We start from the raw sequence: 15425 nt of genomic DNA, 5'->3' as shown, positions 1-15425 counted from the left end.
CTCCTCCCAGAGGGACCTTCAGTAGCGTTTCCACTGTCTCCAGATCCGCTCCACGTTCGCCAACAGAAATCTGGGCATTAGAAGCCGAGCTGCAGAGCAGGAGCCCCTCCCGCAGCTCCCTCTTAGGCTGGGTGGGATCCGTGGGTGCCACTCGGAGCAGACCACGCCTGCACAGGTGGACAACCTCCACGGAGGCTTCCTTCTGGTTCCTCCCCACCAGGGGGGTGCTCCAGGCACAGAGAAAGCTTGGAAGGGGGGAAAGGGTGGCTTCTGCACGCCCTGACTTCAGGGGAAGTAAAAGGGAGACTCCAGACTCTCCGTGTCTCCATCCACATTAGAACTATTGGGGGGTGCACGATGGTTGGGTCGACCAAGATGACCCCCCCAAGACCCCCGACAGAGGGTGTATGTATATGCAGGAGAAGGGGACCTTCCCACAGCAGCCCACGCTCCCTTCTGCAAAGGTGCCCTGGCTCCGGGGACCTTGGAGAGACGGACGGCACAACCCCCGGCCGGGCTGTCGGCACCGAGGTCAATGTCTCGGCCACGACTGAGTTGACGCTCCTCGGTGACAGGCCCTCACGAATCCCCAGGCACACGTTTAAAATCTATTTTCAGAATTACATCGAGCATCATCCAACCAATCGATGAGCTATTAGAGGCCGAGTCCCAACGCTCTTCATTGCCAGTGGCATTAGAGAGCTGCCCGGCTCAGCAGAACCCGGGGCAAAGACTTGCTATGTCATCAGCGACTCTGGGTCTGCGAACCAACGCCAGTACAGAGCCCCGTGAGCGGCCCCGCTGGCCACAGTCTGGGCGACAAGTCCGGCCCCACACCCGCCAGGGAGAGAGGATAAAAGGGGGCTTGGCCAAGAGAGCGGCCGACTCGGCTCCAAAGGCTTTTGCCCTCCTCCTTAGCCTCCAATGCCCACCACCGGGGGGGGGGGCCCATTTGCGAGCCCTGCCCCCCAGCCTCTGAACCTCTCAATGACCTCGGGTGGTCATTGGGAGGGGTGGGAGCGCGGAGGTGCTAGAGGGGGCTGCTTCCCGCTGACTCCATGGCAGCAACACGGCTCACCCAAGCCCACCTCTGGCCAGAGCCTCCAAAACCACCCTCAGCCTCCCAGAAGCCGGCGGCGCGGGGGAAGCCGTCGGCTAATAGTGAGCGAGGCAGCCCAGCCTTGGGAGAGGCAGGTTCCTGAACCCGAGGGTCAGTCCCGGCTTCCCCACCGACTAGAGAGAGATCAGGGACAAGCACTTAAACGTCTCCGAGTCCCAGTTTCCTGGTCTGTAAAGGGGTCGCAGCACTTGCGTTCCGGGGGGACCTGAGGCAGAGGGAAACACCCAATGCGGGGCAGAGAGGCAGGTGGGCTCTGCCACGGCACAGTGCTTTCGTTCGTGAGCTCTGGACCTACAGCAGCGGCTGCGCTCCCCGCGCCCCCGTGACTCAGTTCCCTCCATCTGCGAAATGGGAATATCATGGCCCCAACCTCGGAGGGCTTCGGTCAGGTTAAACAATTCCCTTCACTTAAACTGTTTCTCATGCCCAACAGTAAACACTAGGCTGTGTAAGGTTTTATGACTATTTTGATATCCTTGAAGTTCAGAGCCTGGCCCTTCGCAGGCACTCAATCAAGGTTGTTTCTCTTCTCCTCGCTTCTCCCGCTCGGACCCTGCCTGCCCAGCCCCAGCGCACTCCTACTCCCCCAGAGCTCTGCTCCCGGGGGGCCGCGCGGCCACTCCCAGGAGTCACACGGCTTGCTCAGCCAAGATAATCGGATCCAGCTAAAACCACATGAAGGAATGTCTCATGGCTTGGGCATGTTAAGTATAGCCTCGACAATTAGCAGGACAATTTACCAGACAGAACAGCGATGACGAAACCACAAATTACCAGCCTGCCCTCTCTAGGAGGAGAAAGACGAGGAGTAAAACGTACGTGAGATCAATGTTCTCATCTTCCCCCTACCGCCTGTGCCCCATGAGGCCTCCGCTACCTCCTAGAAGAACAGGAGGCCGAGTGACTGGGTTAGCACATGAGTCCCCCTCGGAGAAGAAGGGGGGTGACAGGCACTATCCTTCCTAACAGCCGTTCTCCCCTTCCTCCTTGATTGCTAACACACCCTGATTCTCTGGAGGCATTCACTCCTCTCCAAGCAGAAGTGAGTTACATCCCAAGCCCAGTGGAAAATCCGGATGAGCCTAAGGAGCTTGTACCATTTTACCAGTGACTGGTTTAGGAATAAATGCGTGTCATAATTCTGGCCAATGGGACAGGAGGGAAAGACTGCCAGGGGTTTTAGGAAAAGGTTTCTCAATTTCAAGCAATCCACAAGGAGACACTCCTGTGCGGACCCTGGTCTGAGGGTTTGGTTGTGATGCCTGGAGCTGGTGCAGCCATTGTGTAACCATGAGGGGAGCCACCCTGGTGGTCAAGCAAAACACAGAGAGGCAGGGGCAAGAGAACCGCAGAAAGGCAAGACCCGAGCCCTCACGTACCGCACCAGGAAGCTTTCCTACCTGCTTACCAGAGTCTAGTACTTTGAGTCAAAAGGACCCTAGTCAGATACAATCCGTGTCCAGAACACGGTATGCACAAAGGTGAACACAGACATGTGCACAGATATGAACAGGCCCATGTGTCCGTACATTTGTGTCTGAAGGCCCCGTGTATAATTTTGCTGAAAACGAAGGGGCTGTGCACTCGTGTGTGCGAACAGGCAAAAAGGAAGTCACTCCAGCAGATGGGCGTTTAAGCCCATGACTGCAGAGGGTACCATATGGGCGCAGGCATACACGTAAGTCGGCGTGAGGCGCCTGGCAGGTGCACAGGGGAGCAGGGCAGCCTGCAGTCACTGCGGTTTCAACAAAACGTTTGCTGACAACGGGGGAGGGTAACAGAGAGAATAAGCCACCAACAAGAAGTCCCTCCGTGACTCCCTCTTCCAACCCCTAGCTGAGCCCACGGCTCTCCAGTCTCACTAACCCCAAAGGAAGTCGGCCTGAGCCCTGTGCACATCAACACCCATCATTCCCTGACACCCGACATATCCTAGTCGCGGCTCCCGGGAGCATCTCTGTGGCTCTGGATCTGGGCGCCAAAATGCTATCTCCTAGAGCTGGGAGGAAGGAGCTGTTGGAAGGAAGGATTCTTGTCTTTTCAGAAATAACTTCGAGCTCTGGAAGCCTCTATTTTTGACCCAGCACACTCCTCCCCAGCAGCACACTGGAATCGGGGATGGCGCCGGGAGCTGCAGAAACAGCTCCATCCAGGCAAGGGCGGTCCCGTACACGCCACTCGCTCCAGGCGACGGAGCCCTTGCAAATTCTCATGCCACTTCCTCTCAAAAAAAAAACAAAACAAAGCAAAACAAAAATTTTTTTAAAAGCAGCTGAGGTGGTCCCATTTTCTTATCTCAAGTTCGAAGAGGGTGGCTGCCTTGCCCACAGCCGTGGAGTCAGGGAGCTGGCCGGCTGAGACCACCCACACCCACTTCACTTCCTTTCCGAACCGAAGCTCCCACTCCCTCTCCCTGCTGGCCAGACCCTCCCCAGGCCCATTCCGTTCCCTCTCTTCCTTCTGGAAATCAGGAGGTGCTTGGGCCTTCTGCACCACGGCTTGGAGACAGGGGCCTGGGATGGCAGCTTGCCTCTTGAACGGTGCGTTTCTCCTTGGAGCAGCTCCCTGAGGCTCCCATCCCAAGTGGCAGATCTGCCTGGAGACGAGGGACGCAGCCAAAACCTGCCCGCGACTGGCATCTCCAGACCAGGGACTTAGGAAGCGCCAGGGGTGCCTGGAAGAGCTTCTGCGCAGTGGACGGCAGACAAACCCCCGGTCCCTCTGCACGAGGGGCACTTAACGCTCTGCCAGAAAGCGTGAGGCACGTCACCGCCCCAACGTGGGGCATTCCCACGGAAGACGGAGCCACTGCCTGTCCCTCCCAGAGGCTCGGGAAGCAACATGCCCAGTGCGTTCAGGCCCATCTGGGCAGGCACACTCTGTCAGATGGTGACGTCCACTGGGAAGACAAAAACCAGAGCCCCGAGCCCCGGAACAGCCCGAAGGTGATCCAGTGAACAGAGGCTCACAGGTACACCTCAAAAGCCAGGCTCAGCCGCTCAATGAACCTGGGAAATGCTGAAGAACCCAGTCCCCTCCTGCAAACATGCAACGACCTTTACCATGAAAGACTTTCGGCATTCCAGGGTAAAAAACTTATTCGATCCCGGTTTTCTCCCAACGTAGCTGACCCTGGAACACTGTTTTTGAGAAACGCCCATTTCCGGCCCTCGGAGCACTGCTTAGGAAGACCTGCGTTGGAGCAGCTGCGGGGGGAGGAGGGTGGAAGAAGAGCCGGATGGGACGCCGGGCTCCCTGGCCGAGAGGTGGGTGGGACGTGGATTTTAATGGCTGCTGACCGCGAAGTGAAGTGCGTCACTCAAAGGGAAGGGGGGCCTCCCATTGGGAGTGTGACTCATGGGCTCACTGGAGAGAAATGGAAACGATGACCGTTTTCCCCTGGAAAAGGGCTTCTGCAAAGAGAAGACTAATAGCAGCCACCGACACTAACAATAGCCCCCTCGCTGCCTCCCAGGATGGGGGAGGGGGACTTTCCCCCCTTTTTCCACCTTTTAGCCTCTGTGCATAACATAGGAACTCGTCTCCTTGGAGATGCAGGAGGTAACCCCAGCCCTTCCCTCACCTGTGTCCGTGGCTCCTCCCTGTGAGAAGTGAGTGGTTTCAGTGATGCGTGAGACGGGCAAAGCCTGTTGCCCATCATCGTGCGTCCCTTCGGGGCAGAGCTCATGCCGACAAGGGGACCCCCTCTGCGTGTGTGATCTTCCAGGGAGCCCCTGAGCTTCCTGACTGTACGGGCTGAGGCAGACCATGACCCCTCACGCAACTCCTGTCTACGCATCCCAAGTTCAAGACTTGGTAGAGGCATCAAGAAGCCCATTTGGCTTTAAGCCCGTGCAAGCTTCTTAAGTCTAGCAACAAAGCCCACCTTTTGATTCCTGCATGACCCCTGTGTGTATTCACCAACGGATCTGGAATTACCCCCCACACAATGCAGACTGGATGCCTGAGTGCAGCTGAAGGACAAGAGGGTGGAGCGGACGCTGGGAAACCCTGGGCCGGAGCACTTCTCTGGAGGGGAGCTAATGCTCCCACTGCTTGCAGCCGAGACTGAGGCAAACCATGCCAGACCATGAGTAGTCTTTCTGCGTCCAGGGCTCTGGGCAGGAAACGAAGGGGTCGTTCCACATCTCATCTCCAGCCGCTGGGCGCCAGGACCCTGGACTGGCGTTCCCCCACAGAATGACACTGTTCCAGGCTGCCTGGGGGCCTCCGCGTTTTTTCACCTCCCCCACCAGGAAGCACATGCGTATCCCCAAAGAACTCCTTTTAAACCGATTATTGTGTATTTACAGTGAGCATAATTACACCTCATTACTTAATTAGCATGACTGCACGCAGCTACCGAGTCGGCGACGGCAGAAAGCACGGAGCAGCTGAGGCCGCGATGCCCCGTGGGGAGGCAGGTCGTCCTGGCGCGGGGCGACGGACAGGAGAGCGTGCCTTTGGGCCAGTGGGTCACAGCTCCAAAGTGCATGCTCCAAATGTGTAGCCTTTTCACGTCATTTGGGGGAAACGACGTCATTTGATTGTTTGTTTCTTCCTGGGACAGAGGGAAGAAATGACAAAATGCCTTGTGCAGATCAGGCCCTGGTCTGGGGTCTCGGGAGCCAGCCCCAGCGGAAGTTGACGTCTAGGCTCTGAGACCCTCGGGACGAGCTCCAGGACTGGCAGGCTCACTTCCCAAGACATCCCCTTCCGCATCACCGGCTCTCTCTAGACAGAGAGGAAACTGGTGATGAGCCCAAATAATCCTTCCCTCCTGGGCCTCACCACGTCTAGCACCCCAGGATTCTCAGGGGCCTCCTACTATTCTAATTGGATCTAAAAACAGGACTGGAGAAAGACCCACGGGGAACGATCCGAACTCACGTTCATTAAACATGTTGCCTGAAAGACTGCCCGGCAAGCAGGGCCTGGAAAGACCCAACCAAAGGAAAGGGCTCAGGGAAAACCTCCCCATTTCCTTCACCGAGATGCGACCCACGGTTCCCCCGATGGGGGGACCCGCCAAGGTCCAAGCAGCAGAATGGAGGAGGGGAGCGTCAGAGTTACCCACCTGGCCTCAGCCCCAGGCTCGCCGAGTCACCCGCAGCCCAGCCTGCCCCCTGAGCCCACCACGCGGAGCAAACGGCCAGCCCCCTCTCTTCTGCTGGAGGAAAACACGGTGGGCTCATGCTGCACCAGCAGCAGGGGCCCCTGTCTCCCAGGCCAGGGGCCCCTTTTCTGTATTTCTGCTGAAAGTCCGTTATATGGCACCGGGTGGCTGGGAGTAAGCTCCCGTCACCACCCTGCACTCGGCGGAGTTTGTGGGCTGTAAAATGACAGAAATCTGTATGGCGCGCTCTGTCGTGCTGACGCCCCATCACTAGGCGCCACCGCACACAGAGGCTCTGAGGTCACGGCGCAGCCAGGAGACCGGCCCGGGCAGCGGCTCTCCTGGAAAAGCCGAGCTCCGCGGCCAACTGGCCCAAAAAGGAGGAGACAAGCCGCTCGCTCCCTTCTGAGGGAGGAGTCGTGGGTCCTGCCCAAAGGGACACAGTCCACAGACCAAGCAGCGCCAGCTCTGGTGACCCCCGTGGAGGTCCTTGCCTTGTAAGCCAGTATGCTGGGTGCGGGGTGGCGGGGGAATGCATCCCGAAGGTGCCCTGAGCGGGGAGGGGACCCAGGCCCTTCCCACAGCTGCAGTGCAGCCGAAGAGCGGTGAGGTGGGGGGGGGGGGTTCTCCACTCTGTCCTGGGCCCGCACCAGAGGGCCTGGCACCAAACAAGGGCTCCATGTGGGTGCGCTGACTGCCTCAGGGGTGAAGGAGAAAGGGGGCTGGAGGGAGCCAGCAGGGACGGGGTACGGACTGCCCCGTGAGAGCGAGGGGCCGTGGAGACCATGCCCGGGCGGAGCCTCCCGGTCAGCGGAGGAGCAGACCTAGGCAGCATGTGAACAGGCACCCAGCCGGGAGGGCGCGGAGGTCAAACACACACCCGTGGTTAGAAGTGCAGAGCCTCATGGGGAAGACGGGATCGGCGAGGGAGGCCTGAAGGCCAGGGCCGGCTGAAAACAGCCCACGGGGAGCGAGACGGCATTGGCAAGGCCTTGGGGACCCCAAAGAGATGCCCGGGAGGATGAGGGCCAGCGGAGAGGGGGCGGGGGGCTGGGTCGGCACCATGGAGAAGCAGGAGGATGAGCCACAAGGGTGCGAGCAGACTGGCCAGGGAATCAGGGGTGGGTTTGTCGAGAGCGGGGTGATGGGGTTCTGACCCAGGAGAAGTCAGAGGTGAAGTGCGCTCGCCTGCCCGGCGCTGGGTGCTGGCGTCAGGGAACACCCGGTCCCACAGCGCTCCCCAGGGCTCCCACCGCCTCCCAGGGCCCAGAGGGAACTCGGAAACGCCTCGCCCACGCACCAGATCCACCCCCTCCGGCAGCTGTGCCAAGAGCCAGAGCCGGGTGTCAGGGACTCACCAGGGTGCAGGCGGGACCCAGCGCCCCCGGCGCTCGCTGAAGGGCACGCAGCCCACCCTCGGCACCCCTGGAGCCTGCACGCGAGACTTCACCTACGTGCTCAGGGTACGTGTAGCACCCACGAGGGTGGCACCTTCACAGCCATTCACAGACATGCCGGGCGGGAGCAGCGGAAAACCCGGATCGCCCACCGGGCGAGTTCCCGACGGAGACTTCTTGTGCTGGCTTTCACGCCGAGAGCCATCGACCTGGCTGTGATCCTCGCAATGCCACTTCTTTGTGTGCGCATCTGTGCTCTCCGTGAGTGGCTTCTCGGTTTGAAATGACCCCCAAGCACAGTGCGTCAGTGTGGCTACTGTTCCTAAGAGCAGGAGGCCCACGTGCCTCGCGGAGAAGGTGGATGTGTTCGGTAAGGCGCGTGTGTTAACGGAGCTTCCTTCGGGCACGGGTCACAGTGCTGCTGTCCCCCAGGGCAGCGTTCCCGAATCGACAAAGCCTGTTCAGTACCGCATCCCAGCACAGAAGCACGCACAGAACAGGCCACGCCTTCATTGGTCAGCTGATAAGAATGTGGTGACCAGAGGCTGGCAGGACACCGACCCTGTCCTTCCCCTGGAAGGAATGGCTCCGGTCCCCTCACCCAGCACTCATGGCGATGCCGCAGAACAGAACTACCACCAAGAGTGAGAGTCCATCGTGCACTGGACACAGCAGCGCCCAGGCCTCTGCTCACTCGTGGGCATCGCTCTGGAAAGCGGCCTGTACCACTACTGTACCGGGAGGCTCTCCTCCCGCCCCTCCTGGGCAGCCCGGGGCGAGCCCGACCCCCCGAGGCCAGCGCTTCAGCCGGAGCGGAGCCCTTCTCTGCACCGCGCCCCTCACTCTGCCTCGGAAGCCCCGGGGGTCCTGCTGCGCCTTCCCGGAACACTGCAGGGGCCTCCGGCAGGCCCTGACCCGGACTGTGGGGCGTCACTCACTCTTGGGAAGCAGATGAGGACCTCGCTCCCACTCAAGCCCAGCCCCTCCCTCTCAATCCTCCCCCTAAAACCCCAGCTGGGAAAACAGAGGCGGAGATCGGCGGGGCCGAGGGCCCCCTCTGCGGTAAGACGGTCCGTGGGAGCAGCGGCGGCTCTGTGAGCTACAAAGAGCGAGTGCGGCCCAAGCACAGAGAGCTCGGCCGGCGAGAGCGAGAGCGAGACCGGCCGTCCTTCTACCTAGGCCGGCCGAGGACCAGCGAGAGACGACGGAGAGAGCCGACTGGCAGGAGCCTGGGGACAGAGCAGGGAACCCCCCGCCCCCCAGCTCCTCTGCTCTCCTGCCCTATAGTGAGCCCTGAACCTCGCCTGTCTCTCTGTCCCTTCCTGCTCTGAGGCCTCTGTGCGACCCTCTGCAGCAGCGACCCCTGGGGGGCGGGGCAGGGGCATGGGAGGGCAGGGGCCGCACTGAGCTCCAGCTGGGCCCAGACTGAACCGGGGGCACGCAGCCAGGGGACCACCGGCTGGTTGGAGGGCCGAGCCCCGGGGGCCCCTGGAGCCGGGAGCAGCCCCAGCAGGGCCCAGCGGAAACACGGAGAGGGGCTGGAGCCGATGCAAGGGGGAGGCGAGGGCGAAGCCGGCACCCGGAGCCCTCCGACCTGAGTGAGGGTCTGCAGTGGGGAGGTGGGGGGCCCTGGCCCTGCGGTCGGGGCGGGTTCTCAGCAAGTGCACGCTCTCGGGCCCTGGAGGGGCACTATGGAGGTGTTGCCACCTGAGCGGGGCTGACCTCTGCTGGAGGCTCGGGTGCAGGGGCTGCCGCCCTCAGGGGCTGCCGTCTGCACAGAGGTGGGCGGCACTTCCCAAACTCCCAGGCCAGGGCTGCACAGGGACCAGCCCTGTGTGTGCCCCCGCCTCAGGGGGAGCGCCTTTGCACGGCGAGGGGCTCCTGCCTCCAGGCTGTTCCCGGGACTCACCCCCCGCCCCCCACAGTCGATCCTCTCCCCCAGGCTAGTCTTCACGTTTTGAGACACACAGGGAGGGACTCTCAGAGGGCAGGAGGTTAGCAGGTCACAGGTCACCCCAGAAGGTTCCAGAACCCCAGCTACAGGGCCTATCGCCACACCCCCTCCCCCCGAGAAGGGGCAACGCTCCACTCCAGTACTCACACGTGTCCGGGTTGTGGCAGTTGTGTCCCTGGCGGAAGTACTGGGGGTTCTCGATGACCGGGATGCGGGTCATGCCGATGACCACCGTATCAGGCCCGGCATCCAGCGACGAGGGGGTGGTGATGCCGTGGTTGATGTGGTGCAGCGGGCTGGCCGAGTCCTCCTCCCCGCTGATGACGGCCACGGGACCTGCGCACAGCGAGAGAGAGACATGGGCCCCGGTGAGGCCACACCCGCCAGCGCCCGCCATTCTGCCGCGGCACTTCCCACAGCAGCAGGGTCCATCGGGGGACGGTCCCTGCAGGCCGGGGCTCTGCGTTCAGAGACGCGCACTCTGCGTCTCTCCCGAGGAAGGAAGAAAACCCACCGCGTGACCCCATGAAAACGCAGAGCGAACCGAAAAGACGATGAGGTCTGTTATGTTCGCGTTCCCCAGATCCAAGTTAGTTCCAACAAGAAAACGTCTCAAGTAAGTTTCCCTGCCTACATAGCAACAATGGGGTTTAAAACTTAAAACATCAAAAAGCCCCGCAGGAGTGTGCACACTGTCCCTGCAGGGACTTTAAGAACGGCCAGTGCTGAGTCGTCTCACCCTGAGCTCCCCGCCACCCCCCCACCAAAGATTCTCATCGCACTGGTCGTGGGCTGCAACCTGGGCGTCTGGATTTAAGGGGTTCCGTGTGAGTTCCACGCACACCGGGGGTCTGGAACCCCGACTAGGGCCTCGGAGGCTGAGAGCCCGGTGGCTGCCTGATGCTCATGGAAGCGTGACAACATCTGCACCCGACTCTGCCATCCACTGTCCCCGCGCATGGGGAGACAAGCCCCCTGTGGGCCCGAGTCTGGCCCAAGTGGCTCTTGAGAGTGACAGTAAGTGGGCTGCATCACGATCAGCCCGCAGGCACCGGGGCCAGCCGTGCCACTCGTGGAAGGTCTGGATCCCTGGAGGCCTCGACGAACACCATCTGCACCTTTGCCGACCCCGACCCCGCCACCTTCTGCCCCAAAGAAGAAGCACAGTAAACACGGTTATTCACAAACACGGTCGACAGGGATATTTAACGGCGGGGTCCAGGCTGGGCCGTGACTCTGTTTGGTGGTCCAGTCCTCCCACAGACACAAGTAAAAGTCCTATAAAGCAAGAGGCCGTGACCGTCTGTGGCTTCACACAACTGGCGTGTTACACGGCTGCTTTGCGAGACACGTGGTCGGTCCCCAGACAAAGTGCCCAGTGTGATCTGGTGTTGCGGCCTGAACGATATTCCCACTGCCGAAATCCGCCGTGTCCTGCCAAATTTGACGAGGGGAACACTTCTCACCGAATAGCGAGGCGGAGCCCCGACGAGGCGGCACTAAACGGAGGGCTGGCCCACGCGAACCGAGGCCCCAGAATTCCGTCCCGCCAGCGTGGACAGGCAGTCCCTGACCCGCCCGCCGCTCGCCGTGGGAAAGCAGGAGCGGTGAGAACTGGCCCAGATACTCGCAGGCAGCACGCGCCTTGCAGCAAGAGGCCTGCTCCCGAAATACCTCCCTAGCCAACCTTTTGAAAGACTTCAGAGGGACTTCCCATGGAGCACAGAGGGCGGAGCGCTGGTCTTTGCCCTCCTTCCCTCCCCACAGGCCACCGGGGCACGAACAGACAGCTGTGCCCGAGGAGAAGGCAGAGGGGAGACGAGGGGGACCCGGTCTCTCCGCAGCGTTTGGAAGGCGAGAGACCGAAGCAGAAAGCTCCCTCGTGAGAGGAGGAAGCTGCTGGAGACGGGCCGGGGGGACTGCACAGGGAGCACTCACAGGACGTCATGTCCGCTGGGGGGGCCCCCCGTGCGAGAAGGGACGGGAGACCCAGGAAGGCTGGGCTGGAACAGGGCACCCAGCCCATCGCCTTACCCCTATCCCACCAGAGCCAGTGGTTCGGTCCCGGAGAAACTGAACCGGGAAGGCTCAGCGAATGGCTGGGGTGGAGTGAAAAGCTGGACCCCTCCTCCCTGCCCCTAGAACAGAAGCCAGGAATAACACTGCCTACCCATCCGCCCCACCCCCAGACTCCTCTGACACCACCCCCTGCAGGAGACTAGAGAACACTGCTCTGGAGGAACCGGAGCCTCCTGGCATGGGGGGCCTCCCCGTGAGGTCAGGCTCACCCCGAGATGGTGCCTTACGGCAGCCTGAGTGCTGATAACCCCGCCCCTGTGCCCAAAGCACGACCTCACTCGCTCTCTGGTGCTCCTGCTCTGAAGACGTGGCCCGGGCCCACCAAACACTCCAGCAAAGCGTCAGCGTGACCGGGACCTGGAGGCAACTGGGGGGACGAAGCAAGAAGCAGCAGACTGCTCGCGCAATCACTAGTGTCCTCGGGGAGGGGTCAGTGAAGGCACCGCCCCCAGGGAACACGGTGGCACTGGAAACGCGAACAGTGAAAGGGCAAGAAAAATCCCTGGGAAGCAAGACCATCCGACTCTGACAGCCAGAGCAGAGTGGGAGACAGAGACAAGGGTGTGCTCCAGAAAGCCACACAAGAAGGAAAGAGATGGTAGATAGGGCAGAAAAGAAAATGAAAGGCTCCATCACCCAGTTAAAAGGAGAGAGAGAAGGAGAATGAGAGAAGAGAAAAGAAGGAAAAAAGAAAAAAACAACTAGTAAAAAAAGTTTGAGCGTGGGGCCTGAGTGAGTCGCTTCCCTAGACTCCCCCAGGTGGACTACTGACCATCTCTGCCTCCTCCCCCGACCAGCGCTGCTGACCCCTCTCCTCAACTCAACGCCCATCATCCCCCCGCCGCCACCCCGAGGCCCTCAGGCTCGCCTCTGCCCCCCCACAAACCCCGGGCCTTCCCGGGGAAGCCGACACAGCACACGCAGCCCCATCAGTTCAAAGGCTGGGAGAGCAGGCCAGCAGCGGAGTCCAGCAGGGCTCCCCCACAGGCTGTGCCGGGTACTGCAGGATATTTCGCAAGAACATCAACTCTGGGGTTCATCGGCCGTAATAAATGGACCCTCTGGTGGGGACAGGGATGATGGAGGGTGCTGTCCGTATGTCGGGAACATGGGAACTCGCTGTACTTGCCACTCAATTTTGCTAGGACCCTGAAACCGCTCTAAAAAAATAAAGCCTAGTAAAAAAAAAAGTGTAAGAGACAAAAAGCCGGTCTCCCCACCTGACAGACAACCCATTTCCAAACAACCCTGGGTGGACAGACCCGCCCCAGGCCGAGGGTCACAGACTCTCCGGCCAGCCTCCACTCCAGGAGCCGCCCCCAGCTCCAGCCGGGCCTCCGGTCAACCGCCTCCGGAAAGGGGGGTCTCCTCTCCAGACACCGGCAGCCCCTCTGCAGAGGAGGCCCCTCCCCCTCTCCCCACAGAGGAGGATGTATTAAGATGAGAAGGGAGGGTAACAAAGGGGAGCATCTCAGCTGTCCGGGACTCCTTCTGCTTTCCGGAGCTGCCCAGGCCTAGGGCAGGTCGGGGGGAGGAGCCGGGCTTGCTGTCCTCAGAGCCTGGTGCCCGCGGCGCGCCCCTCCCTCCCTCCCTCCCTCCGCTGTCACCGATAGGTTCCTAACTGCACACTCGCACCTCGTGAGGTAGCACTAACAGAGGAAAGAGAAACGGCCTCACGGCCTTTCTGGCGAGTCCAGGCTTCTGAGAGAGACCCCTGAGGGTGCGCCGGTCTGTCCGGACGCAGCGCAGGGCTCTCTGCCCACACTGGCGCCTTTGGTCCCCTCTCTCCGGCCTCGGGGGGTTCTGTTCTTCCAGCCAGACCACAGCGAGACCATTAAATAATTAGGGGGCGCCTGACGGCCCCCGACTGGGGTGCTGCCCAGCGGGATGGTCCAAGCTGTCTTTTTGGAATCTTTCCCTTTCCCTCCCTGCTCCTGCTGTGGGGAGATCGAAGGGGGCAGCGGTAGGAATTGCTTGGATTTGCATAAGGGATGGATGCCAATGCGGGACTCAGTTTCCCCCAGACAGCAAAGGCCTCCGATGAGACCACGAGAAGGAACATCACGCAGCAGTGGGCAGAGGAGCCAGGGGCCGCACACCCCCACGGGGGCGGCAGGGACAGGGCAGAATCCTGTGGTGACGCGGGGTCCCCTGCCAAAGGTGAGGAGCGAGGGGGTGCACCTCACAGAATGAGGGCGGGAACAGCAGCAGCCTCCCTGGGGTGCGTGGGCACCTCAACACTCCCTGCCCCTTCGGGTCTCCGGGGTGCCCCTTGGGACCACTCCCCATTGCCCCGCCCTCACCACTAGACCCCCCCCTCCGGGGTTCTACCAGCCCCCTAACTTACAAAACATCAACACCTCTCAGAAACTCGGCCCCCAGAACGTCCCACCACTGGGTCGGTGCTGCCACGCCCGCCCCCCCGCAGCTCCCCCCAGAGGGCTTGCACTCCTAAGGATGTGGTTATTACAGAAGAAAGGGGGGAGGACAAATAAACTGTCATTTATTAAGCATCTACTACACGCCAGATAGGTTGCTAGGCATTCTGATCTCGTCTCATCAGATCCTCAGGAAATACTGCTGTGCCCATCCTGTCAACTCGAAGACTGGTTCTCAAGAAAGCTTAGTTTTCCACAGGTCATTCAGCCACGAAGAGATGCAGCCTGTATCCGACCCTATGTTCGTCTCCGAAGTCCTTCTTCCCACAAACCAGCCATTCCCAGCGGCATGGCTTGCACCCAGCATGCTTCATAAACAGCTAGGATTTGGTGTGAAGTCACAGCCCATAAAACAGTCCGAGCCCTCTGGACCAAGGCCTCTGGGACCAGACCACCACGTGTGTCCCAGGCTGGACCGCCCCGTACAAGGTGACGCTGGGCAGCCAAGGCCAACGTTTATGGCCAAACTGCAAAATCTTGGGGCCCAGACCCATCCAATTCTATATTCTTTCATCTAGCCCCGAACTTCCTTCCAAAGGCAGGGTCTCCACCTCAGCCAGTGGTGCAGAAGACACTTCTGGGCGCCGTGGCCGTCCATCACGGCCGTGGTTCACCAGGCGCCCCCAGGCACCTGCAGGGGCTGCCATTTCTGCCCCCAGGCACTGGGCGTCGGCTGCCCCATCACTGTCTCTGGCTAATGAGAAGCGAGCAGAAGCAACACGTGTCCCTTCCACGCGGACCCAGTGCGTCGCCGTCACCTCACCCCTGTCCGAAGGGCTCTAGCATCAAGAAAACCAATGAACAAGCACTGGTGAGGATGCAGAAGAAGAGGCGCCCCCCGCACTGTTGGCGGGAGTGTGAGCTGGTGCAGCCACTGCAGGGAAAACAGCATGGAGGGTCCTCAGCTACCACGTGACCCACCAGTTCCACTTCCGAGACTGTATCCAAAGAAACGAAACACACTGTGTCAAAGAGGTATCTGCACCCCCGGGTTCAAAGCACCGTTATTTGCAGCAGCCACAAGACAGGGACAGCCTAAATACCCACTGACGGTGGATAGATAAAGAAGCTGTGATTATATAAGTGTGTAAGTGTGTACGTGTGTATGTATACATATACATACACATGCAATGGAATATTATTCAGCCAGAAAAAGGAAGAAATCCTGCCACTTCGGACAACAGGGATGGCCCCTGAGAACCTTACGCTAAGTGAAATAAGTCAGAGAAAGACAAATACTATGCGATCTCACTTACATGTGAAATCTAAACAAGAAACGGAAAGAAAAACAAGCTCATAGATACAGAGAACAGAATGTTGG

At 60.3% G+C, this 15425-nt stretch overlaps 1 protein-coding gene across 4 annotated transcripts in view; it reads right to left on the bottom strand.

Moving 5' to 3' along the window:
* The window catches only part of NTRK3 (neurotrophic receptor tyrosine kinase 3), a 265673-nt gene that overhangs the window by 115566 nt on the left and 134682 nt on the right, over window positions 1-15425 (bottom strand). For all 4 annotated transcript variants that reach the window (XM_045825072.1, XM_045825073.1, XM_045825075.1 and 1 more), the window contains exon 12: window positions 9735-9923. In XM_045825072.1, coding sequence (XP_045681028.1) covers window positions 9735-9923 — 189 coding nt within the window. The remainder of the gene's footprint in view (window positions 1-9734; window positions 9924-15425) is intronic.

Source organism: Phyllostomus hastatus, unplaced genomic scaffold (assembly GCF_019186645.2).
Source record: "Phyllostomus hastatus isolate PE091 unplaced genomic scaffold, TTU_PhHast_1.1 phas_scaffold_555, whole genome shotgun sequence".
NCBI classification, from domain to species: domain Eukaryota; kingdom Metazoa; phylum Chordata; class Mammalia; order Chiroptera; family Phyllostomidae; genus Phyllostomus; species Phyllostomus hastatus.
The sequence above is the reverse complement of the archived record's forward strand: the minus strand, read 5'-3'. Positions and strand labels throughout refer to the sequence as shown.